This window comes from Mixophyes fleayi, chromosome 2 (assembly GCF_038048845.1).
Source record: "Mixophyes fleayi isolate aMixFle1 chromosome 2, aMixFle1.hap1, whole genome shotgun sequence".
NCBI classification, from domain to species: Eukaryota; Metazoa; Chordata; class Amphibia; order Anura; family Limnodynastidae; genus Mixophyes; species Mixophyes fleayi.
Genome location: NC_134403.1, coordinates 316,089,508 through 316,116,605, shown reverse-complemented (window position 1 = coordinate 316,116,605; position 27,098 = coordinate 316,089,508). Strand labels below are relative to the sequence as shown.

At 40.5% G+C, this 27,098-nt stretch overlaps 2 protein-coding genes across 6 annotated transcripts in view; both read right to left on the bottom strand.

The window, feature by feature from the left end:
• The window catches only part of MKS1 (MKS transition zone complex subunit 1), a 36,709-nt gene extending 33,901 nt beyond the window's left edge, over nucleotides 1-2,808 (bottom strand). Inside the window, exons 1-3 of the mRNA XM_075196655.1 lie at nucleotides 2,686-2,808; nucleotides 2,496-2,611; nucleotides 361-428 (exon numbers count right to left, since the gene is read on the bottom strand). Of these exons, the coding sequence (XP_075052756.1) occupies nucleotides 361-428; nucleotides 2,496-2,611; nucleotides 2,686-2,762 (261 nt within the window). The 5' untranslated portion in view covers nucleotides 2,763-2,808. The remainder of the gene's footprint in view (nucleotides 1-360; nucleotides 429-2,495; nucleotides 2,612-2,685) is intronic.
• Nucleotides 2,809-7,918: 5,110 nt separating this feature from the next.
• On the bottom strand, nucleotides 7,919-19,744 carry BCL7B (BAF chromatin remodeling complex subunit BCL7B). 5 transcript variants are annotated; one of them, XM_075196645.1, is made up of 6 exons: nucleotides 19,503-19,744; nucleotides 15,058-15,160; nucleotides 14,698-14,776; nucleotides 13,745-13,897; nucleotides 11,186-11,265; nucleotides 7,919-8,766 (listed from the first exon to the last, which is right to left on the bottom strand). In XM_075196645.1, exons 1-6 carry the CDS (start codon nucleotides 19,592-19,594, stop codon nucleotides 8,677-8,679), a joined length of 597 nt encoding a protein of 198 aa, XP_075052746.1. In that variant the 5' UTR covers nucleotides 19,595-19,744; the 3' UTR covers nucleotides 7,919-8,676. The 5 variants fall into 5 exon arrangements, with proteins under 5 accessions (XP_075052746.1, XP_075052747.1, XP_075052744.1 ...); XM_075196646.1 differs by having other exon boundaries at nucleotides 15,085-15,160; nucleotides 19,503-19,739; XM_075196643.1 differs by lacking the exon at nucleotides 19,503-19,744 and adding an exon at nucleotides 19,144-19,472.
• Nucleotides 19,745-27,098: the final 7,354 nt, after the last annotated feature.

Here is a 27,098-nt window from a genome sequence, read left to right as displayed (position 1 = left end):
ATGAGTGACAAGTTAGTTTAATGGGCAGAGTGGTAATTCTGGAGTGTTAAAAAAGAAAAGTTAGCATACTCACAATGAAGAGTATTCAAAGTGAAGAATGAGTGACTATAAACTGAATATTCTACCACCATAAAATAGCTATAGGTATTTGTGACATTGAAGCCTGAAAGGTGAGCTTCTGCAAGCTAAATGCGATCCTCTTTTTATGTGGGACAAACAAGCGATTCCCTAAAAGTGAACATTGATTATACATGAATCCCATGGATAGTTAGACAACATATTTACATTAAAACCTCAGTTTGTCAATGGTGTTTTTTTTAAAAAAAACAAAAAAGAAAATAAAAAGTTTAGATGGTTTACCTCACTAAACAGTTTTTCCTGCCAGGAAATAACAACTTCTTCTACATCATCAGAAGGCCGGCATCCCCCTTTTATCATTAAACACAAAATGTCCATGGTTAAGCCAAGGTACTAATTTCAATACAACAGAAGAGTGGATATAAACATACATTATCACTTAATATTTTAAAAGTAAACACATACTACATTGCATGTATACAGCATGATCTCCGCTAACCTATTATTCCCCGCAGCAACCAGGCTAAATCCTATGTTAACAAATAAACATACAAACTGCCTTTATTTTGCAACAGTGCAGCTAAGTGGTATACCCAACACACGTGGAGTAAACCTCCTAAACAAAATCAGTCATTTCCTTCTATGGAAGCAGAGGATTTGGAACACAATAAGTCTACCATCCGTGATATTACCGGTAGCGTTTTAACAAGAGCAGATGATCTATCCAATAGCTGTATAAAATCTATTGTTCCCTCTTGGGAGACACCTCCACAAAATGGAAGTACACCTAGGTATACGGCAAGGTGGAAAAATCTGAAGAGGTGCACTGAGCAAAAGGGTAGATTCACATCAAATATCCAACCTCCTACTACTTTTCCATCTTCACACAAAATTCAATCTCATTTTTGCCCTGCTACATAAAACAAGGCACACCAGTATGCTTTGCACTTTGCAAGGAATGCACTCACTCAACTCCCATTTGCCGATGAAAAGGTCTGTAAAGATCGCCATTTTGCTCTGCAAATCCATTTGCTTGAACAAATCAAAGAGATTTTGTCTTCTCCATTTTGCAATTCATAAATGAGACTTAAGATGTTCAGTTTTTTTTATGACAACACTGACAGAAAGACATAACAACACCATGGGAAAGATTCTATTCTAAAAAAAAAACATTGCTGTGTAGTGTCCCGGAAATGGCTGCGAGACAATATGACAAGATCATTTTTTTCTTGCGCACCACAGAGGTGCGAATAAATGTAAGCGTTACCTTTTACCATATAAATTGTATTAAAGTGCGGCCACGATGTTCTCAGGAACATCGTGGCCAGTTGAATCTGCTCCCATGAGTGCAGTTCTTTTGATAGAGCCTTAATATGTACCCACAAGGCAACATGAGTATTCACTATACCTCAAAACATAAGTAATATTGGTACAAAGAGTACATTTAAAATTATTGTTAATTAAGTGCCAACAGCAGCACTGTATTTCTAGAGGACCATAATACAAACAAATTATGTAAAATGACTTGAAGCCAACCGCACATTTGCCCCCCACCCCCCTTCCCTCAAAGATTAATTTATAAACTAAGAGGTATAGTTAATTATAAATATATAAGGTCGCAAAACAACAATTGCAGCTGCTGATGGAAAAGGAATGAGAGGGCACTGTAAGAAAGAAGCATGATCAGACACAGATAATGAAAAGCAGCCTTTGGTGACTGACATTTAGGTGCAGTTACCTGTGGTGTAGCATTGTTGGAATGTGGAGAACTAGTGAATGATAGAGACATAAAAGATGAATTATTCATTGTAGAAATCTTAAGACGATGTCTGGCAACCATGATTGTCCTTCATCATTTACATTAACCTGACCCACTGTCATTTCTGGCTCTGGAAAAGATGTACGATATCTGCTGTTGTGCTCTTACGGTTATTCATCATTTAGAGTAGCTGTATGCCTGGTATATGTCTATGGCATCATGATTACACTTGTTCCCCAGACACAAGCATTGTTGTTATATAGCAGCTGCAGAACAGTAAACATCTCATTCTGCTGATACTACTTATATATGCACAAAGGTGGTACAAATGATTTTGAGAATATAGGTCTGAGAACCCCTTCATTAAAATATAATATAATCGTGTATTCGGTAAAAAAAAAAAAAGTTAGGCAATGCAAAACATGGAGTTATCTCCATGTATGTATCTTAAACACATGAGATGCAGCTTTAGTTGACACCATGAAGCACTGCAGGAGTACTGTGGTATGGGGCGGCACAGAAAAAGGGAACTTGGGGACTGGAGATCTAATTCCTAGATTGAAATAGTTAAAAAAAATATTAAATATGCTTTTAACTCCGATTAATTCATTTAACCCAAGGTAGGAGTACACACGCACGCACATATAATCATGCTTACCGGTGCCCACGTTGGACTTGAGAGTCCGGAGCGCTATGTCTCCTCTACCGACATCGTCTGGCTGCTCCAAGCGTTGTACCAGCCCAGTAACCGGAGACACCGGCTGTAGCAGTACCCTGCGGAAACACACACATGTAACCTGCGAGCTCCGTAATGATGGCTGATCCCTAGCACCGGACGTCTCCCTCACCGGATCCTTAGGTTAGTGATGGGATCCCGGGACCTGTACACCGTTTCCCCGATATCCAGGTTCCATTCTTCCGCCATCACAAGGCCGCGCGTCCCCGTCTCCCAGGCAACCGAGACTGCGCGCTCATTGGCCTCTGACGTCACGACTCACAAAGTGCAGACTGGGGCGCGGCAACTATGAACCACTGCAGCCTGTCTGTCACAATGCCTATGTAGTTCGTGGTCCTTTGAACACATGTAATACTTTCACTTTCATCTTAAGCTCCCACTTACCACTTATAATAATTCCAGTGCACCCATTCTTGGTACTGGTCATGATCATTTATAGAAATAATATCATTTTAATGTGCACATGGTCAATCATTGTGTTTTACTGCAAATGTTTATATGCAGGGGCTAGCTGGCAAATTTTAGCCCTGGGGCAATACTTGTGCAGCAGCCTATTAATAACAATGCAAAGGGAAAAATGCAGGTAGCACAGTGTTACACCAAGGTAGCCCACTATGGGACCCCCTAGCTTGCCCCTGTGTGTGTAAATCATACTTGTCAACTCTCCTGGAATGTCTGGGAGGTCTCCTGGACTCCCAGGAGAGTAGGGCAACCTCCCGTATCTGCCCACTTCCTAGTGAACCATCACAGAGGACATGAAAAAGCGTACCCTTCATTTTATTTAAATAATGTTCAAAGGAAGCAAACCACATTTTCTTCATGTGAGTGTACAGATAGACACATTTATGCATGTAATCTTCACTCAGCAAGTGATACCTCTGACCTACCCAGCTCCACCACTGCAAACGCTCCAATCTTCACCCACAAATTCATGCGTACCAGTTAAAACATAAATTACAATGTGTGTTTGCACGCCTATAAATGAACCATATTGATTATTATTGGAACCATTTTTTCATGCATTTATAATAATAACAAATTAATGTACCTCCCCCAAAAAAGACTATTTTCTAACGTTTCCTAGCACAATTGGTCAACTTGGACAGATATAAATCCGTAAAGCTGTAGGAAAAGCTAGGCCTTTAGTAATTCATCATCATCATCATCATCATCACACCCATTGTTTTTCACTGCTTGTTAAAAAATAATCTATTTAACAAGCAGTGAAGAGCCAAGAAGGCTCTTTCATCAATTTTTGCTATTTAAAAAATGGTTACCACCGAAGAAATCTCAGGATGGCGTTACTTGTATTTTACAATAGGATCCAGCTGAAGCCTCTCCGACTCCACTGGTTCCCTATCCCGTGAAAGTGCTTCAGGCTGTCGGTGAACAGCAAAAGGTGTTCATGAAGGAGGGAGGGGGGCTCCAAAGTGGCTCCCAGAGCAGCCACGGCATGGTAAATTACAGTGGGGTTTGTTTATGCATCGCTACTTTTTGCATACTGATTGTCACATCAATAATAAATGGACCACCAAGTATGTTAGGCAAAGCAAGTTAAACAATCATGTCAGTGTTCTTGATATCTGTTTCCACATGATTTAAGGGATCTAGGTTATTAAATAGACCCCTATATTAGAATACTGTATGCACTGTTCACCATTTCACATTTGTCACAACAGCTGTTTATACTGGAAAAAATTGATTAGATTTACATCTTCCTCATTGAATGTTGTCAGACCTCTAGTTACTAACACTGACTGGCACATTTCCTACTTGTGTTTCTAAGGAGTCAGATGAAGAAGAAAAATATATCCACTCTAAAACGTGTGCAGTAAAGAGGATCCCATTGTCCACCAAGCATTTGCCTTTCCCTTTAATGATTGTAAATGTTTTTGTTTATTGGTTTAATTCATATTTAGTATGTCATCTTGCATGTCCTGGGACAGTGATGTATCTGTGTATATTTGTAATGTAGTTTACGTTTTGTTCTGTAAACACAATAATTCCATAATTGGCAGTGTTTTAAAATAATTTCCAGGGACCCTTTGCTGCCTGGTACATGCATGTTACACACAGTGCTCTGGGTCTCAGTAATCATGACTGTGTAATGTTTTTCACAAAATTTGCAATCTTTAGACAGATTGGGCATCATTTACAGTTAAAATTTTTGCGCCTTGGTAAAACAATATTGTGCTGCAGGGGTGCACATTTAATCTTTGATGACAGTTGGGAGGGGGGAGGGTTTCACGTCCTAGCTCAACCCTAAATTGCAGTGTATACCTCCCAACTGTGGCAATTTCGGTGCGACAATCCTGATTTTAGTGCTCTGTCCCGCTGCCCCAACTGCAGACATGTTTGTTGTACTGGTGCATGTTGCTGTGTTAGGAGAGGAAGAAAACTATCCAATAAACAGCCTGGTGCTTTATAGCACTAGGCAGCCCCCTGGGAGTGTGGCCACAACCCATCTTGACATACCACACGCCACTGTCCCAAGGCCAGATACCAAGATGTTGGAAGCTATGCAGTGTTAAAAAAGTTGCCCAGTAGTTGTTTGCTTAATGCACAAACGGAAAGTATTTTCCCAGCATGCAAAAAAATAAAAATAAATTTGCACACCTGCAACCTAACATGGTATTGCCAGGTGCAAATTTGCACACCTTTAGCTGGATTTGCTCTTAATTCTAAATGAGACCCAATAAAAGGAATTCTAAATGTATAGTTGGTGAAAATAAAAAATAGTGACAGTTTCATTTATTTTTTTCTATATGCGACCTCACAACACGTTTTTAAGCCAATATGTTAAAGACTTGTACAATTCTATTTTGGTTAGTTTGGTTAACTAGCGCTCATGTATCATCCACACATTAAATTCTGTGCAGGCCAGTATCATATCTGTGAAACATGGAAGTGATCAATTTTCTATCACAGTGTGTGTTAACAGTCTAAAAACTAAACCGTTCAGCATAAAAAGTAATTTGAGTACAAGGGTTTTATCTATTTTTCTTTCGTTTGCGCATATCAACTTTCCTACAACATTTTTATCCCCTGACCCTGAGTTATGAAATGTCATAGCCATGAAACAACAGAAATGTTGCAGCATGACAGAAAAAAAAAAAGTGTTCTGCCCTGGGCGCTACGAGGCTGCTTTATGTCCCCTAAGGTAATTGTCCGATTGTCGCGGAAAGACATATTTATTTGCAGTATATTTGTGCATCTGCACCATATTTTTCTTTTTTGCCACCAGTGTATACATACATAATGGAATACAGAAGCGGGTGTGGTACCTATTAACGGTACTGACTACCCCGACACAGAACAAAACGACATGAGGATTCCAAATGAATAGTACACCGAAATGTGAAAAACCTACTTACTAGAATGCAGATTACTTCACATCACGACTCCCTGTCTTGCCGGCTGGCGAAAATGACGTCATCAGAAACTGCGACTTGGGTTAAAGTGGCGATGGTCGGACCCGCTTGTCATTTATGTAATGTAAGTACTCTTTTAGGGGTTAGGGATATTAGGGTTAGGAGTTAGGATTAACCCTTATCCTAACCCTAACACTGACCCTAACCTTTACCCCTAAAATAGTACTTTTTTCACAGGTCGCTGTACTATTCATTTGGAATCCTCACGTCGTTCTGTTCTGTGTTGGGGTAGTCAGTACCGTGAAACTGACTACCACCGACAGAAGCATACATTTGTAAAACAGGTTATAAAGAGTTACAGTAGGCCAGATATTTATTTAAAAAAAAAAAAAAAAAAAGTGAAATAATAAATAATATAAAATAAAGGAAAAATACAAATATATCTCAAATGAGCACAATCCAGTGATCTGTGAAATGAGGCAGGGTCTCCCAGGTATAAGATCATTTTAACAGGCATATAATCCAATGTTTTGCCCGTCTTGAATCCTTTTGGTAACAAGATTACCCTGAGCATTATAGATGTGCAAATATTTACTGCAGAATTTCTACCAGGGGATTTACTGCCAGGATGCTATCCTCTGCCTACATGTACAGAGTCCCTCTACAGCTTATTTAAGACTTGACGTGCAATGGTCTGATTTTGAGACAGTTTATAATGATGCCTGTGTTCCTTTTTTGTCGCTGAATAATACTTTTATAAATGTACTCAAGTATTTCTTCTTTAGAAATAAAATCAATAGTGGGCAAGGTTGCAAGGGTGGCAGAATTAATAATTGTACCTTAATGTAATTTTGTTGAAGCAATATACCTAGCAATATATATGCTAGTGAGGTATAAAGTAGATGCAGGGGACCGTATATTAAACATACCTACGACTAGTTAAGAAACAAAAAATAATATACACTTAAAAAAAAAAAAAAAAAAGAAAATCCAAATAAAAACAAAAACTCCATGAAAAAAAATGTTGTTTCCTAACGAAACCATGGAGTCCATAAGGAGTCCATCAGTTTTTAACAAACTCACTCTAGTCAGTGGCGGATCTAGGGGGGGTGGGGGGCGATCGCCCCCTAGCAGGGGCTTGCTGCCGACGGCTGAACACTATGTGCAGGTAAGTTCGGCAGAGACAGCCAGGGACAGTGTGCTGCCCTGCTGCTCTCTGCCGAACGGACCTGCACATAGTGTGCAGCCATCGACAGCAAGAGTTTTCAAAAAGAGGGCGGGGACTAAGGTAAAAAAAATGTTTTAGATCCGCCCCTGCCACAAGGCTGGGGGATCATATGAATAATATAATTGATGGGGTTATGGTCTTTGCTAACTGGGGGAGTAAGGTTCACTGGCCAAATATTGTTTTTCATGGATCTCTCCTTTAATTTTAAAAAGATGGTTCCTTTAGAAACAATTAGCCCATTGTATGTATTTATTAAAATGATTTGAATGAGGAGATAACTGTGACATTGGGGAACAAAAAAGTATATTAGGTTGGGTATACACTACAAGCTTTTCCGACCAATGTGTTATCTACAACAAATGTACCAATGTCTGAAAGAAAAAAAAGTCCCCATCAGCATGCCGATTCATGTGTACACACTATACATGTTTTAAAAGATTTAACCTCAGATCTGTGCTCTTCAACTGTTATAACCGTCGGATGAAAAGACTATGGGTTAAATATATCAAGCTGCGAGTTCCTGGCTGGTTTGAAAAGTGGAGATGTTTCCCATAGCAACCAATCTGATTCTAGCTATCATTTTGTAGAATGTACTAAATAAATGATAACTAGAACCTGATTGGTTGCTATAGGTAACATCTCCACTTTCAAACCCGCAAGAAACTCGCAGCTTGATACATTTACCCCCGTGACTCTGTAAACTAACCTGCACAGAAGCTGCTATTAAAAATAAAGCTCAGAGTCCATTTCAAATAGCTTCATTTATTAAAAATATAGTTTGTTGTGCTGAAACACATCCAGAACCCACTGTTCTCAGTGCTATAGGAGAACAGGAAATATTATAGCATTACACAATATATAACATATTTCTGTTTTCTCTCAGGAATGGAGGCTTTTTTTTAATAATATACAGAGGTGGATAATAAAGAGACAAACTAATTATTACTAAAACTGGTTAGGGTGTAAAACTACATTGTTTTAGGTATCTGACAATACAACTACTGTCTTTCATGAACTTCCCTGGCCAGGTGGTGGAGAGGTCTGTCATATATGGCAGGAAGGACAATGTTATAAATCCAGATTTATCAGTTTCTGATATTAGCAAAACTGGAAGATATCGAACGCACTTTGAACAGTATGAAACCATGCTTTCCAAACGCCATGTAAGAATAGGCAAGCTACCGAAATGCACATTCTAAGATGACAAACTCACACGAAATAAAATATATGGCACAATGGATGAATGGTCTAAAAGCCTTTTCTGGATATGATGAAAGCATTAGTACTGTGTACTACCTTTGAATAATGTTGATAATAAAGCAAAACATTACTCATTGGCTTTGCAGTTTGGTGTGGGCCTCTGTGAGGCAGATGATCATTTTCTCCCTTTGAAAGGTATATGGTCAGTAATTGCACATCTTCCAGCCTCCAGTGCAAACATTGTCAACTAAGGCTTTCCCAGGCTGTCACAGGACAATGATTAAGTGTACACCTGAGCCTGGCACTAACTCTTTAAAGCAGTGGGGGGAAGTGAAGGCACCTCTGGGCACACTCTCTTCAAGGGTGGTGCTCCGGACTCATCCAGATCGGCGGCCTGAGACATAAAGAGATATGCACAGTAAGCATCATCTAGCACAATCAAATGTATCATATGCATATGTCATATAAGCAATGCTGCCATTTGCACAAACCATTTCCTCCCATATCCTCTTATGTAGCCTCACATCTCAGGCAAAGTATTGACATGTCCATCACCTTACTGGTCAGCGCACTACTTGCATTACAGATTCCAAAAGTTGGCTAGTTAGTCCTTCTTTGTTGATCAACCTGAACTGGCTTGTGGAGAGATACGGTCATCCGACAATTGAATCATTGCGATGAATAGCACGGTGGTTAGCACTTCTGCCTCACAGCACTGGGGTCATGAGTTCAATTCCCGACCATGGCCTTATCTATGTGGCGTTTGTATGTTCTCTCCGTGTTTGCGTGGGTTTCCTCCAGGTGCTCCGGTTTCCTCCCACACTCCAAAAACATACTGGTAGGTTAATTGGCTGCTATCAAATTGACGTGTGTGTGTGTGTAAATTTAGACTGTAAGCTCCAATGGGGCAGGGATTGATGTGAATGGGTTCTCTGTACAGCGCTGCGGAATTAGTGGCGCTATATAAATAAATGATGATGATGATGAACCTGGACAAGTTGTGTTTTGAACATCAAAAAATGTCTGTACATAAATGTAAATTTATGTACGTGTCCTGTAAACATTTACATGCAACTAATACCCTAATCAGTGAATCATTGATAGAAAGGGGTACAGACTGTCAAGGTTGGAATTCCTTACATTACAAGAAATACAGCTAAGGGTAGATATGATCACCTTATGTAAGACGTCCCTTGAGCTTCGAGAGAAGGCTATTATTCAATAGTAAAATAAATGTTTTTCGTTTTTTTATAGTGAAGTTAGGTACCCAGGCACCAGGGGATGTGACTCAGGTTAATATAGTAAATAGAGTTGGATATTACAAAATGAAAAGATAGGTAGTTACTGATATTAGTAATAGCAGTTGAATTGGCTATTTCAATGAAAAACTGAAGGAGCTACTGCTTTTTGTGTCATTATTAGGAACCAACTGAAGACACATTCATTGTTATGGTTCTTTTTTGTTTTTTAAAAAAAATAAAATGTCCTCTATTAATGACAAAATATGCAAGCACACCAATTTCTGTCTGCCTAATTGTTAGCTAAGCATTCAGCAAGGAATATGCTCCCAGCATGCCTTCTTTCAGGACTTTGGAAATGCCACTATAAAACGGTTCTTCACAACCTTTCGCATGCAATCGTTTTTAATTTATGTTTCACTTTTGCGTGTTTAAATGTTTTTATTATATTGGTTGAATAGAACTGTGCTTTCCACATTCTACAAAATGACAGCTAGACTGAGTGGTTGCTATAAGCAACATCTCCACTTTTTCAAAGCCGCCGTTTAGTAAATATACCCCTAAGTCCTGATCAGGAGTGATGACAGACATGTATGCATGCAACAACATTGGTTTGCATTTAGGACCAACTGTATTTTATGTTTAGTAGACATTAAGATCATCATGATAAATGTTTTTTATGGGGTGTAATTATATATGGGTTTTTTTTAAAACTAATTTGTCATTAATGCCATTATTAACAGGTAATAGGAATCCAAATTTTCATAGGCATTGGACGTTTCCTGCAGTGTCTTGGGTAGTAGAGCAGAGCAGACCTACACCCGAATCCATCAGTGCACGTATCTTCAGATCCGTTCCTTGTTTAATTCAGCAAATGTGCGTGCGTTTTTAAACCAACACACGTTGCGCTCAGTATGTGTGTCTTGGTGAATTAGGTTCGTAAGGTGCAAAAAGCACACCATTGAAGTATAGGATGAAATCTGGGTTCCAACATGGCTGAGGATGTTTAGAAATATAGCCCCACTGAGTTCTCCCTTTAAATACAGGACCCCTAAATGTGTATCCTCCACCACTTGCATCTCATTTTTGCATGTGAACTCAGCAACTCAAGTTAAGTAAGGTTCATTATGTGTAAATTGATTTTCCTGTAAAGGTGAGACACACACACACTGATGCAGTCATTGTGATTTACCAGTAGACTCCAGAAGAATTCAGTAAGATTTTGATTCAGTCAAGCAATCATTTTGGCCAACCATCATTCCAAACTTGACAACATTTTGTTCAAATTAGTGTAAAATAACCAAACAGGCATCAAAATTGTGCAGTCTGGTTACTATCGGGGTAGGTACCACTAGTGCAGTGGTTGCCAAACTGTGTGCCTAGGTTCCCTGGGGTGCCTCAGTGATCTAACAAGGGTGCCTCGGCCAGGGCCAGTGGTAAGCAAGGCGGGGGACTACTTAGTACTTATGTTGGCTTAGGGGTGCCTTGAAAAAATTGTGGAGGCCTTAAGGGTGCCTTGAACTGAAAACGTTTGGAATCCACTGCACTAGTGTAAAAATGGGCATCAGTGGATACCTGAGCGGCAGAAAGAGCTGGCTCCTCCTTTGTCAGAGTGGGTGGTTCATCAGTGACCTCAGCAGCAGGCACAGAGGGCTCTGAAAAATAAAATATATTGACATCACCATACTGCATGAGTAATGGTATTATATGTTCAATAATCTTTTCCCATTCAGTAGTGGTGAAGATACCCAGACCCATGTAATATGATCTGATTTCATGAGCATGGTTTTGTGTGAAAATAATTTGCTTATGATTACAGAGTTTTGTAAAACTTTTTATCTTTAGCTAAATATGAGCATATGGAAAGAAACCCTAAAGTATATGATTAAGTTAATATACTAAATTAAAAGTGCAGACCAGGGGCTAAGGCTTATTAGCATATGCAAAACACTTGAATAATAAATGGCAAAAAAAGAAAATGCAAAACTCACAATAAAAGAGGTAACAATATATTTTCTACATTCATTTTGCCAAAGGCAATAAAAAAAATAATTTGCCTTTTGGCAGAGAAGTTTAGAGATCTATATGTGCTTAATAAGCTATGCCCGCTTGTCTGATATTTGGTTTGAAAAATGTGTTACACAGCATAATGTACAAAACCACAAAATGCCTGCAAAGAATAAACACCTGCACCAACCAACCAACTTTATAATACTTCCATGACCACTTTCACTGTAGGTTTTTCTCTTTTACTATCCAATTGCAGTATAGTTCCATAAACAGTGTCTGAAGTGAATCACATACAAATGTATGTAAAAATAAAATACATTCTACTTTATGTTTTCATACCAATTTGCACCGTTACTTGTGTTTGTATACGTTTGTGTATAAGTAAAGTTTACTGGTTTGGATGTTGCATGTCGCAGCACTTGAAGGAGTCCACTAATCACCATGGGAGCACATTGCGTAGATAGCATGTTTAACAGGCTTTGTGCTGTAGTTTTGCTACAGATTCTTTGGCCCTTTCATTAGAACAGCCTATTCATTTCAGTGGTGCAAACTCAACTGAAATGAATGGAGGAGTGTCCCAGTCACCTGATTCTTCTCTCATGTAGCATCCGCTTAATGTTTATTTGTTTTTGAGGTGTTTGTCCATTTGGATTTAAATAAATAAAAAATCTGGTGGATGTTTTATTTCATTAAACTTTATTTTTACAAATGTGAGTTTGTGACTTTACCTTTTTTAATACCATAATTATATAACGGGCAAGGGTCTTAAAGACAGAGGTAACAAAAGTGCTACGCCAGGTGTCCCAATCTTTCTCATTTCCCTGGGGCCCACAGGCCAGCCCTCAGCACTTTTCAGGACATAGAACCATTTTTATTTTTTTTAACCTGGGGCTAGTTTCTACCAAGCGGGCACCACACTCATTGTTCTCCTGTTTGTAGTGGCAATTTAATCAGGCTGTCTAGGAATGGGGCAAGCTGAAAAATTGACTGAGACGGTTGGAGCACACTGCCCAATTGTTGTTTTCTTTTCTAGAAATGATTTATTAAAGCTTCTCCCCAATATTTCAATTATGTTTCTGCATGCCGGTATCCCCAATTAAATGAATGTGAAGAGTTATGCACTGCTGGTGGACACACGTTGCGCATATCAAACACAGTTATCAGACAAGCAGGAAGTTTAGACTCACTTTCACACTTTTTTATTTTGCCTATTAGTAACCGGCTTAAAAACTCAAATTATTTTATTTCTCCAACATTACTGTGAAATATGAACCAAATCCACTGCAAGAAAAGCAAGTCATGCTGGAAGGTATAATTTATACATGCATGGTTTAAAGAACAATAAAAGAATTTAAGTGTCTGGATTTTATAATCAATTAAGCTACATGTCTTGCAGAGATTGCGGGCAATTACAAAAATATGTTCTTCCTTGCATGAGATCTCATATTCCCTAAAACAGTTAAATAACAAACACAGCTTTTTTGCTGGACATGGTACATAGATTTTAGTAGGGATAGGTAAGGTATTCCATGTGAATATTGTGATACTATAACATGTTTTGGTTTGGTGCTTCTGCTACATTCACATATACACCAACTGCTTCATAGACCGAGTGCAATTATCTGCCTTTTGTGTATAAAAAAAAAAAAAAGCAGAATAAAATGGGATCTAACCCTATTTAATAATTGATTACTATATTAATATATTACTATAGAAAAGAAACCATGTTCATGGTCTTCAAGATGGCAGAGTATAAAATATTTTTCTGACAAACTTACACGTTATAAATTCTTGCGATGCACCCATCATATATAAATTAAAAGTTTCATCCATAACAACCAATCAGATTCTAGTTATAATTTATACAGTACATTCTAGGAAATGAAAGCTAGAATCTGATTGGTAATAACGCCCATTTTCCTTAGGCTTGATAAATCTGCCCCAGAGTGTTTTATTCATTAGCAATATACAACCAATGATCTATGTATTTGTGTAATGGTTATGGTGTATAACAGAATAATTTCACTTTCTTCTTCTGATTACTGCCCAACCCTCTGGTGACAGAACATCAGCTTGATCCAGATACTGCCTCCTAGCACAGTCAGAAGACCACATTCTGCTTACCATCCAGACTCTCCTGTCCCAGCGTTGGGGGCTGAGAGTCAGATGTGTGCACTGGACTGGGGGACTCGCTATGAAGGGGGCTGGGGCTGGAGGTGCTGCTTTCCACCTTTGGTTGGTATACGTCAGACAGGGAGCTTTGGTTACTGGTCTCATCTGTAAAGACATAATGTACGCCATGAGTATATGCTATATAAAGTATAGTACATTCAACAACACACAGCATATAGAAGTATCCAAACACATAGATAACACCCAAGTTAACTAATGGAGTGCAGAGATTAGAAGAGGTATTTCATGCTTGTGGACATCTTAAAATAAATTTGTTTGTAAACAAGTTAGCTACAAGAGAAGGACCACCTAAATCTAAGAGAAAAAAATAAAACACAAAACCCTTATTAAAAGAATTTCCAAATAAGACTTTCTAAAAGTAGAACAAGTTTATCCATTACATTGTGGGGTGTCTTACAAAACACATGTATGCTGCACGTAAACAACAAGTCAGTCCTATTTTTACATCCCAAATACCACTATAATGGTTGTCTGCAGAGCCATAAGTAGAAATGTTAGCACCTGGGGCAAAGAGAAAGTGATGCGTTTAATTGTAACCAAATTAATGTAAAATATTAATTCCCTGCACCCCACACCATATTTGCATCCTGGGTGGCTACCCCTCTCACAGCTATAGTTGTCTGTACTTCCTAGAAACAAATGATGTCACTGCAGGTGGAGGCTGCTATTGGACCTCAGCTATTACTACTGCGCCAAATGGTCTTTAAAACTACACAGTGTTGCAACGATATCTCAAGCGATATATTGGTAATATGGAAAATCTACTGGAATAAAACGGAGCTGATTGGGCACAGAACAAGCAATACTTCGGAAACATTACTCATTTTGGTATTCTGCAAGCTCATCTAGTGCAATTTTATGCCTTTTCAGTATGTAAATCTTACCCTGAAATTCCAGCAGGAGAGAGGAGTTGGCAGTCGATGAGGTTTGGTCCAGATGCGCGTTTCCCTTCAGTTTCTCCTTCTGGTAAATAATAAAGAAATAAGTCCAGCTGTCTTTATTCAATTTCATTGACTTTTACCTCTGCGTGCATGCCATCATTTTTTCCTTGAAATACAGTCAACACCAATTTAAATGCAGTTTTTCTTAACACCTTTTACGTTTTGTGACCTGACTTTGAAATTAATTAATGAATCAATTTTAACAATTCAGCATTACAACAAGCTGTTTTCCACAGAAGCCAGCACACATGTGTGGTCATTTTCTTTAGAACACTTTTTGTTGTTGTTTTAAAGCTATTTTACCTTTAAAAAGTTTTTTTTTATACATACATCTCTTCCATCGATAACAGGAACCCACTTAAATATCCGCAGGGATGTGTCACCGACTGTCACCCACTTTTTCTCCCTGAAAGACACCAGAAATTCAACAGTAAGTATACTGTATAGGAATATAACAAAAAGGGGTCTTTTAATGAAGGTATAAAGCTGGGTACACACCTATGCAATCTTAAGCTGGGTACACACTACACTGTTTTCGTCCAATAATCGACTCAAACAGCCGACATACGACCGCTCGTTCAATAGTCGGGTCAGTGTGTGCAGTGACACGATGGTCGAAAGTCTGCCCAAATGGACGAATGTCTCCTCATTTGGTTGGTCCTACAGTTTAATATTTTCGTTCCGATCTCGTTTCCGTTGTGTAGTGTGTATAACCCTCCGACCGATCCACAACAGTGAGTACGAAATTACAGTCATTGCTCACGACAACATGGCTGTAAAAGTCGCTAAAGGGACGTCCGCTCTTCCCTTTATCGTCCTAAACAAGGCTAGTGTGTATGCAGTCCATGGACCGAGCGATCGGAACATCGATCGCATGTAAAAATCGCTCGGCATAAAAAGTTGGTCGAAAATTCTGTAGTGTGTACCCAGCTTTACTTCAGATGCATTTTCTCTAACAATTGAAAGTCCTGATGCATACACATCTACACAATTTACCTTCAGAGTGTGATCTTCAGCTCTGTTGAAAAGATTGCGACCCTGTACACACTCTAGAGATATCTGCCTACGCTGCTGCTCATATGTACGTACTTGTAATTTTTAGGAAATTTATAAAAACTAAATAAACAGCAAAGTGTTTTGGTACGATAAAACATGATCGTGGGAGGATATACACTCTTGCAATATCTGACCAAACTGTTGTGAATCGCAAGACCTGCAAGATAATTGCATAGGTGTGTACCTAGCTTAAAAGAGGAACCTTTCTACAAGTTACCATTGCATGTTTTCTAACAATATAAGTAATTGCAGTACCTAGGATGAGTGAGGATGTTTAAAACAACTTTAGGGGTATATTTACTAAACTGCGGGTTTGAAAAAGTGGAGATGTTGCCTATAGCAACCAATCAGATTCTAGCTGTCATTTTGCAGAATGTACTAAATAAATGACAGCTAGAATCTGATTGGTTGCTATAGGAAACATCTCCACTTTTTCAAACCCGCAGTTTAGTAAATCTAGCCCTTGGTCTTTTAAAATTCTGGCTGACTATATAAAAGGCTTATAATAAGAAACCACAATATTTCTATGGCTATTGTTTTCTCATACCGCACTTCTAAATATACACTTCGACAATAGAGAATTTCACAATTGGCATACTAAAAGTTTTTTCATATTGATATTCATTTATTGTGGATGATGATGGTTTTTCTTAATTATTGAATACTCCAGGTTCTTATTTAAAACTAATTATATATATATATATATATATATATATATATATATATATATATATATATATATATATATATAATAAATCAGTCTCTGGTAGACACAAATAAGCCATATTTTATGGCTCTTCTGTTTAACACAAGTAATTTTATAGAAATAACAGAGTTATTAACACAATTTGTCCACTTTGGAACAGCAATCCATAATTTATTTAGGCCATTAACAGGTGTCAGACTGTGCCATTTGATAAAAGGGAGATGGTGCAGCTTTCAGGAGGAGGAGGTCCATGAGAATGAATTAGCAAGTATGGGAATAAAAAGAAAAAAAATAAATTATTGGAGAGGCTCCAACTTCACTGAATCAGATGCCTCATTCGCTCCACAATGCCTGTCTTGGCTGATCAATTAACTTGGACAAAGCCAGCCATCCTGCACTGAAAGCATTGTCACAGGTAGAGGTCTATAATTACTAGATGTGAGAAGGGAGTGGGTTCTTCTAAATAGGGAATGTTGATTCAAAGTGGACAAACCCTTAATGTGCTTGTAGGAATAGATCTAGGAATTTTGATTATTAGCAGAGTTTTGTAAACTCTCATTTGTAAAATATTGGAGGGTAATGCATTTCCTGGCACGTGCTCCATCATCCCATTCCCTCTTTACATGACCGGTCAATAAAGATGGCCATCTTGAAATGTCATTCACACATTGCAGTTTGTTCCACCTGTGCGCAGTGTGGTTGCCCACACAAAAAAAAATAAAGCCCTCCAACGAGACCACCACCGCCACACATCAGTCATCCCCAAATGTCCGTCAGACCTCTCAATTACCACACATGCCCTTATAGCTCACATGTACTCCAAAGTTATTCACTTACATCCAACATGCCACTGAGACATATCAACATGCCTGCATAATGTGGGAGTATCAGTCACCGCCAACTCCTAATCCACTAACCTAACCACGCAACCTAAAATAAACTTCAGCTCAGAGCCTGCAGAGTAAACAGGAAGACTGCACTGCATTACTTTCCTGTATTGTGCAGAGGAGAACACATAATGAAGAAGCCAGGTGTGACCATCACTATGGGGGGGGGGGGGGGGGTGACTTAATTCAGCGCTAGGTCTTGTAGTAGCCTTGTGCAATATGTGGCTATACACACTCCATGAGGGGTAAGCAAAAATCAGCAATGCTTTAGGTACCAAACATCTAGGAGGTGCATTGTGGGCAGCTCCAACAGGACAGCAAGCAGAATTGGCTCCCCCCCAATTAATTTTATTCTCCCCTTTAGGACATAAAGCACAGAATAAGTTAGTCTGGGGGCATAGAACTGGGGGTTGCAACTGAAGGTTCGTCAGGCCGCTGGCAGTCTGTCTTTTGTCCATTACTGACCTAAGGTGTGGCACACTTCTGCTTTCCTTGAGCCCACTGTACATCCGCTTGTTGAGCACAGATTAATTGGCACCACAAATAGTAATTCTTGATCCCTATAAATGAAGTGTTGAAAGTACACAGAAGGGTTCAAAGTGAATGCTGCATATAACATGGAAGTATAAGAGAAAGGTTTTGTTTTTATGTCTCTACTCTTCAATCAGAACACTTATGTGAACTGACAGCACTTTTAGGATTCAATGAACCTTATTAATACTGGCCTACTTTTCTGAGCTCCACTCCTGGAGAGGACAGGTGGGATTTAATGAAGAGATGCCATTCATATTGCTCCACCGACTACAGTGCATTCACATAAAACACACCATGGTGGTCAGAGCGTGACAACACAAATCGCATTGTCGAACTGTTATGCTCACCATATCTCATTCTGGCTGGCCATCAGGGAGATTGATGGACTTTTTTGGAAGCTCTGGAGATCACTCACTATTTTGGGAGACAGAAAGTGTGTCCTTATATGCAGTGCCACTAAAGATTTATTCACCAGGCAGTGAACATGTCTCCACTACATGCAAGTAATGTGTAAGTCTTAAAATATAGACAAAAACTAAAAACGACCTTGAAAACGTTCAGCAAAAAGTTATCCATCTAGAAATCAGACTTCAATTGCAGTTATAGAATATCGTGGGATAAAAATGTATAATGACTGTACTGTGGGATGCAAATGCTCCAGTTTCCTCCAACAATCCAAAAATATACTAGTAGGTTAATTGGCTGCTCTCAAATTGACCCTATGGGGGGTATTCAATTGTTAGCGAGTTCCGCTAAATACTCGCATTCTAAAAATATTACCGGTAATATGCGCGTAAATACCGTTAATACGGTAATTTACGCGCTGGATTTCAGCTCACAGCTCCCTGAACGAGATATTACCGTATTAACGGTAATATTTTTAGAGCGCGAGTATTTAGCGGAACTCGCTAACAATTGAATACCCCCCTATGTGTGTGTGAATTTAGACTAAGCGCCTATGGGACAGGGACTGATGCGAGTTCTCTCTACAGCACTGCGGAATTAGTGGCACTAATAATAAATATATATATATATATATATATATATATATATATATATATATATATATATATATATATATATATATATATATATATATATACACACACACACAGTAATCAATAAGCTAATGCGTATAAAATTAAGTTATTGCGTCACCAACAAACATCCCAAAACGTTAAAGTTACACCAACCAGCCACACTAACCCTTCCATTGCATCTGTGGCCCATTTCCATAGCAACCACACACAGGATTTCTTTGACAGGCATTGCTTTCGCTCGGTGATGTTTATCCAATCACAGAATAGCTTCTCTTCACACGTCGCCCAACCAAATTCCATCCTTCTAAACACGCCCCGCTGCTATTAAAATTAGGGACAGTGACAGCTCAGCTACTGAACGAAGCCAGACAATAGGTTATCAACCTTGCCACTCAGCCGCTCGCCCAATCAACGTATCTTCACTGGCAAGTTATATGCCGGCTTCGGGGTCCCGTCTACATAAGGGAGCTTCTCCCTTCAGTACTATAGGGGCGCGCTGTTTCCTGCCTCACAGCTACCGCTCACCATCTGCGGACTTTCTCGATGGCCGCCATCACTTTTTTGATGTCATCTTTGGCCCGGCTGCGGGTCTCGGCTCTCACCGAGCGGCCCGACATTTTCCTATCGACTCCGCGGCGTGATGCCTGGAGGGGCGTGGTCTTATTGCATTCCGCTAGAACGTCACAGTGCTGGTCTCGGTCTTATGCAGAGAGTTGATGATAAATGGGCGGGAACTTTATCTTAGTCACGATCATAAACTTGTCTGCTCGTCGTGATGAGCAATGGGTAAAATGTGTGTGAGGAGCGAGCATGCGCAGTAACGTGCCCTTCAATGTGCAACTTCTCATTCTCTTAGTAAATTATTGTTTCACTCTTGTTACAATTATTTATCAAAGAAAGACCCAGATAAGTGCAGGAGCTGAAACAATGGAGTAGCTCTCTCACCTTTATATAATTAAAAAGTAAGTGAAGCCACTATGACATTGTATATCAAATGTGTATTGCGTGAATATGTACATATGTAGTAGCATACCTTTCAGGTGGTGATTCTACAGGACTGTCCTGCCACCCCAACAGGATTACCATCATCATCATCATCATCTATTTATATAGCGCCACAAAGTCCCCGGCGCTGTACAGAATAGCAGCCAATTAACCTATTAGTATGTTTTCGGAGTGTGGGAGGAAACCCACGCAAACATGGGGAGAACATATAAACTCCACATAGATAAGGCCATGGTTGGGAATCGAACTCATGACCCGAATGCGGTGAAGCAGAAGTGCTAACCACTAAGTCAACATGCTGCCCACATTATTATCACATATGCCAAAACTGTTGGGGGGGGGGGGGTATAGCTGCAGTGCATAAGTGCCACACACACCTGCTGCTGGTGCACATGACAATACAGGAGTGTTTTAAGGAAAGGGTAATGAGGGTGACATGCTTCCATCATGGTGCAATCATGCTCTTTTTTCAGAGACCAATAACTCTTGATTTCCAAGCTTGAAATTTAGGGTGGTATGTAATTGCCATAATTGCCTACTTTTGGACAAGTGCAGGGGGCATCACGACACAATTCTGTGATCACTGTTTGCCCTACCACAACAGTGCAAGTCATGTCAGTGTAAGACAGGGCCATGATGCATTCAATTGCTTTGTCAGGAGGGTGGCCAACTCTCCTGGCAGGTCTCCACAAAATTCGGTAGTCTCCAGGACATTCCAAGAGAATAGGCAAGTATGAAATGTGCATTAACAAGCTATTACCATTTCTGTAATTTTTTGTAGGTAGTGGTAAGGCTGCAGTCAGTTTGACTGAACTGCCAGTGGGAACAAGAAAGGAAAAGTGACTGAGAGTAGCTTGGAGGTACAGAGCACAAGAGAATAAAAAGGAGAAAGTAATTAGTCAAGTGCATGAGTCACTTTTACCTTTGCAGTCTGGCTGGGCCAAGATGCAAAATGTATACTTAACCTCATGTGTCAATCTCCCATTGTCCCATAGATTGTAAGCTTGCGAGCAGGGCCTTCTCACCTCTTTGTCTGTTTTACCCAGTTTGTTTATTAGTTTATTACGTTTGTCCCCAATTGTAAAGCGCTACGGAATATGTTGGCGCTATATAAATAAATGATGATGATGATGATGATGCATGGAAACAGAGTGAGTGAAGAGATACAAGAGGGAGAAGGAAAACAGTGTAAGAGACAGACTAAGGAGATTAAGGCAAACACCTCAGTGAATAAGAGTTGAGAGACAGCGGCAAAGTAGAGTGTAAATAGTGGCACAGCTACAAAGCAAATGAGACATTAATCAAGACAGGAAAGCAGACTAAGGGAACAGATTTAAAATATAAAAACTAAGTTGTCACATATGGCATGTACCTGAGCCTGTGTGACAAAGGGTTTATCACAAATAAGCCCCTTCATGTCTCTAAAAAGCCAATTTAATTATACCTAACACTCACTATTAACTTCCACAAACAAGGTTTGTTTGATTCCACTTTGCAGAAATTCTGGGGTTCTATATTACTTATATTTCATTACAATTAAAGCTAAATTAACCAGAGTCATTGTAAACCAGACAAACCCCTGCATTTCAGTTATGTAACTTTTCTAATAAACAAAGCTATGTAGCCTGTGAATCCCTTAAGAACACAAAAAGACAGAATGTTAACTGAAGTTTAATATAAAAAGAATGCCACTATGCTTAAAGTATAAAAAGTTATAATAAAATTACAGCAATATACAATTATGCAATTAGTTTTTTAGAAAGGAATAACAGCAAACATAATATGTTGGCCCGTGGGAAGGCCAGAATACAGACAGCTTTTCAATCAGATCACCTTTCACAAAGACTGACAATGGATAACAATGTTTCATGGTTTTTAAACACACTTTTTTTGCCCAAAGACCCCCTTCACTTGAGGTCACTCAATAAAGACTTATGAGTGCGTTTTGTTTTAGGACCTGTTTTTTTTTTCTTTTGCATGCAAGATCATTTCTAGCAGAACATACCAGTGTCATAATATTACATTCAATAAACAGATCATACATTTACACACAGCTGCATAATAAACATATCAAATATTATTTGGGGCACTACTTACACTCTCAGTGGTCTTCATATTGGGAATCGTAAGTGGAATAAAGTGTTTTTTCATTACACAGGTTTGGAAATGCAATAAATGGAAAGGCAATTAATACAAATACACAGGGTATGGCAGTACTGGAAAGCCGGATAAACCACAGGAGTCAGGATACCTGATTTGCTCTGGAGGCTCGAAGCACCAGGGGAGTCATGGATGTCAAGACTGCAGGTTAATTGTGAGGGACGAGGCACCGGGTGAGTCATAGGTGCAGGATTGCTAGTGGTGCAATGAAATGCAGACACAGTAAAGCAGGAGGATTATAGAAGCCAGGGGTCAAAGCCACACAGTCCACCACTATACCAGGGAGAAGGCAGAAGAGAAGTCACAACAAAGCCAGGTCTGGGTCACAAGATGAGATACAAAATGAGGCACCAAGACAGAGATCAAAACCAGAACACCAATCAGGATACAGACACAGAAACCCATTCAGCAGTAAAGGTAACAGATGAACTGGCAAAGGCTGCTGGGACAGGCAGGCTTTGAGAGGCTAGGGATAGGTGCTAAGCATCCTGGAAAAATGAGTTTAGCTCTGGCAGGTAGGAGAGCAGTCCAAGTACCACAGTGGTCCCTTTGGTGGAACAATGGTACTGCAAGCTGGATACATAAAAAGGCAAAAGTTTAACAGTGCTTGGCAGAAAGGAGCTGCCATCAGGCAGAACGTAACAACTTAATTGTTATAGCTTTGCTATGAATCTGATCTCTAAGCTTGATATATGTGATGGGCCTGTTTGCACTGATCATAAATACATACAGAGATCTATGCAAGTAGGAATTATAATTGAGCATCTAAGTGGTTAATGAGTATGAAGATCGTAAATATATATGTCAGTGGAAGTTCCATATGTAATCAAGGCATCCTTTGTTGAGATAGCAATTCTTAAAGTCTGTGCTTTACTATTTAATATTTATTACCAGTTTGCTTGTGATATTTTTCATCTGCGGGGTCATGTATGTGGGTGTTTCTTGTTTTTAAGTCTGTAACAGTTGTGACACATGAACACTTTCTTGCTTTTTATTGCCGGGATGGCAAAGTAATTCATAACATAAAGTTTGTACACACTATTCTTGGGACCATAACACTAAAGTAACAGAGACCAGCTCCCTATACACCAACCACTGTTTGGTATCTGTCACACACATAAAAGAAAAAGACAGGTTTAAATACTTTACACTTCTCCCACAGCCCTAGTTTGATGGAGAGATGATACTCCCACCTTGTCTTTAAAAAGGAGTTCCCTGCATGTAATCTGTTTCGATTACCCTCAGTGCAAACCCACCTGTTAGCCTACTGCTAGCTGTGGAAAGAGATGCTTTTAAACCACTTCCAACATATGTAAGTTAAATTAGACTTTTTAGCATTATTTTGTCACACATAGGTCCACCTGTATCTTTAATTTAAGTGCATTACTGTACAAATGTGTAACTTTGTTTGCAGTCTTTCTCTGCAAATTGCCAAATAAATACATAACTCCTCTTTTAGAAGCCTGTGACTATCCACTCCCTTTGTCACACAGTCTTTACTTGTGTTCATAACTTTTTTTTCTAACGATATTGTCATAAATGCGATCCCAGATTATGTGACTTTGTGTGTTTACTGTATGGGGGTTACACACTACTCCAGTGCTCAGTCTTTCTCTCACCTATCACCATACTTGCCAACTCTCCCGGAATGTCCGGGAGACTCCCGCATTTTGTGAGAGTCTCCCGGACTCCCGGGCGAGTGTGGCAATCTCCCGAATTCTGCCCACTTCACTAGGAAGTGCCCCACTTCCTAGTGAAGTGGGCAGAATTAGATCCCAAACGCCGCGATTCCCGGTGAATCGCGGCGTTTGGCCCCGCCCCCGCTGTCAAATGACGCAATTTGCGTCATGACGTCACAGGGGGCGGGGCCGAAATGACGCGATTTCGGCCACCCCGCCCCTTCACGCCCCCCTCCACTGGCTGGCTCCCGGAAGGGAGCTGAAGAAAGTAGGTAAGTATGCCTATCACACTGGTTAAATATTTGCTATATTGCCCCCAAACAGCGCTCACACACCCGGACACACTTAGGTGCTGCCACCACCTATTGAATAAGGGAAACAGGACCCCAATATACTGTCTCACACTGCACACTATGCACCTGGTTACACACAGGTTGGTTGGCAAGGCCCATTAAACAAATCAAAGGATTAATTCTTTAACACCTCTGTTACACAAGAGGTGAACAAGACTCTGTTACACTAGGCTTGTTATTCCAATGAATTAACAATTCACCCACCAGCATTTAAAGCATTTACATGTTCAAGCGATATTCATAACAGGTTAATGGATTGGTTAGAGTATCAAGGACAAGACTTATTACATTTTTAGATTTAATATGCAAAGGTACAGGGCATTTAGATATAAAAACAAAACCAATAACAATTGACATACAAATAAAAAAAATGCCTAACAGTTGCAAAAACAAATGGGATGAATTTACAGAGAATAAACTTACATATAATAAGCTTTATATTTGGGACAGACAGAAGAGAAGGACAGTCCTTCAATTAGATCAAACCAAAGAGTAAACAATTTGTCCCTTTACACAGACTTTTTAAGCAAACTGAAATAGACTAGCATTTTGAGGGGAAGTGTAAATGCTAATGTGGAGGGTGGAAATGTCCCATGGGTATCAACTATGTTTTGCCCAAAAAATGTTTTGGGCAAATGTTTTAAATTAAAAAAACAAACTTCTTAGGGAAGACATGTACATTTCTATTTCTCAATTTAATATTTTATGTGGGGCCCTGACATTTAATATTCTGTTCAGGCCCTCATCCTGACATAGATGGATGGCACTCCTATGATTCTCTCTATATTGGTATATAATTAGTTTTAGGCATTTAGATTATATATAGTTTGTCTGGTTTATCGTTATTATTATTTATTATTTATTTTTTGTAATTTAATCTACATCATTATTGTAAGTATGAGGATTGCCCTCATGAGTTATTTAATAAGCTTGGTTGGTCATGTGACCCATGGTGCATTAGGTTTTGTTTTTAAAGAGGAGACTACTTTTTTTAGTCATGTTTAACACCGCCACAGAAATTCAATATATTAAATTCCTGTGGAGGTGTTAAACAGGCATTATTATTTCTTTAGTAGTATTTCTTTCTACGTTTCCTATATCAAACAGGAGGACTGATAATTATCACAATAAGGGGTACATTTATTAAGCTGTGGGTTTGGAAAAAGTGGAGATGGTGCCTACAGCAACCAATCAGATTCTAGCTCTCATTTTGTAGAATGTACTAAATGATAACTAGAATCTAATTGTTTGCTATAGGCAACATTGCCACTTTTTCAAAATCGGAGCTTAATAAATTTACCCTTGGCATGTTCTGTGCCATAAAGCCTTATCTGTTGGGGGGGGAGAGACATTCAAGGGGAAGTAGCTTCAAATATGTTTCTAGAACGGCGGTTCCCAAACTGTGCGCCGCGGCTCCCAGGGGTGCCGCGGCGCTGTCACTGGGGTGCCGCGGGCCAGACATAAAAAAAAAACATAACACAGAAACTTACCCAATCCGCCGGGCGCCGGGACCCAGCAGCCTCCTCTCTCCTGCAGCTGTCACTGAATATCGACGTCAGTAACAAGCTGCGGGATAGAGGAGGTTGCTGGGTCCCGGCGCCCGACGGATTGGTAAGTTTCTGTGTTTTGTTTTTTTTTTATGGCTGGCGCGGGGCAGAGTGAGAGGGATCGTGGCAGAGGAGGTGGACAGAGGATGGTGACAGCGGGACAGAGGAGGAGAGCAGAGGATGGTGACAGCGGGACAGAGGAGGAGAGCAGAGGATGGTGACAGCGGGACAGAGGAGGGGGACAGAGGATGGTGACAGCGGGACAGAGGAGGAGAGCAGAGGATGGTGACAGCGGGACAGAGGTTGGTGACAGGATGGTGAGAGCGGGACAGAGGAGGGGGACAGAGAATGGTGACAGCGGGACAGAGGAGGAGAGCAGAGGATGGTGACAGCGGGACAGAGGAGGGGGACAGAGGATGGTGACAGCGGGACAGAGGAGGAGAGCAGAGGATGGTGACAGCGGGACAGAGGAGGAGAGCAGAGGATGGTGACAGTGGGACAGAGGAGGAGAGCAGAGGATGGTGACAGCAGAACAGAGGTTGGTGACAGGATGGTGACAGCGGGACAGAGGAGGGGGACAGCGGGACAGAGGAGGAGAGCAGAGGATGGTGACAGCGGGACAGAGGAGGAGAGCAGAGGATGGTGACAGCGGGACAGAGGAGGGGGACAGAGGATGGTGACAGCGGGACAGAGGAGGAGAGCAGAGGATGGTGACAGCAGAACAGAGGTTGGTGACAGGATGGTGACAGCGGGACAGAGGAGGGGGACAGCGGGACAGAGGAGGAGAGCAGAGGATGGTGACAGCGGGACAGAGGAGGGGGACAGAGGATGGTGACAGCGGGACAGAGGAAGAGAGCAGAGGATGGTGACAGCGGGACAGAGGAGGAGAGCAGAGGATGGTGACAGCGGGACAGAGGAGGGGGACAGAGGATGGTGACAGCGGGACAGAGGAGAAGAGCAGAGGATGGTGACAGCGGGACAGAGGTTGGTGACAGGATGGTGACAGCGGGACAGAGGAGGAGAGCAGAGGATGGTGACAGCGGGACAGAGGTTGGTGACAGGATGGTGACAGCGGGACAGAGGAGGAGAGCAGAGGATGGGGACAGAGGAGGGGGACAGAGGATGGTGACAGCGGGACAGAGGAGGAGAGCAGAGGATGGTGACAGCGGGACAGAGGAGGAGAGCAGAGGATGGTGACAGCGGGACAGAGGAGGGGGACAGAGGATGGTGACAGTGGGACAGAGGAGGAGAGCAGAGGATGGTGACAGCGGGACAGATTTTGGTGACAGGATGGTGACAGCGGGACAGAGGAGGAGAGCAGAAGATGGTGACAGCGGGACAGAGGTTGGTGACAGCGGGACAGAGGAGTGGCACAGA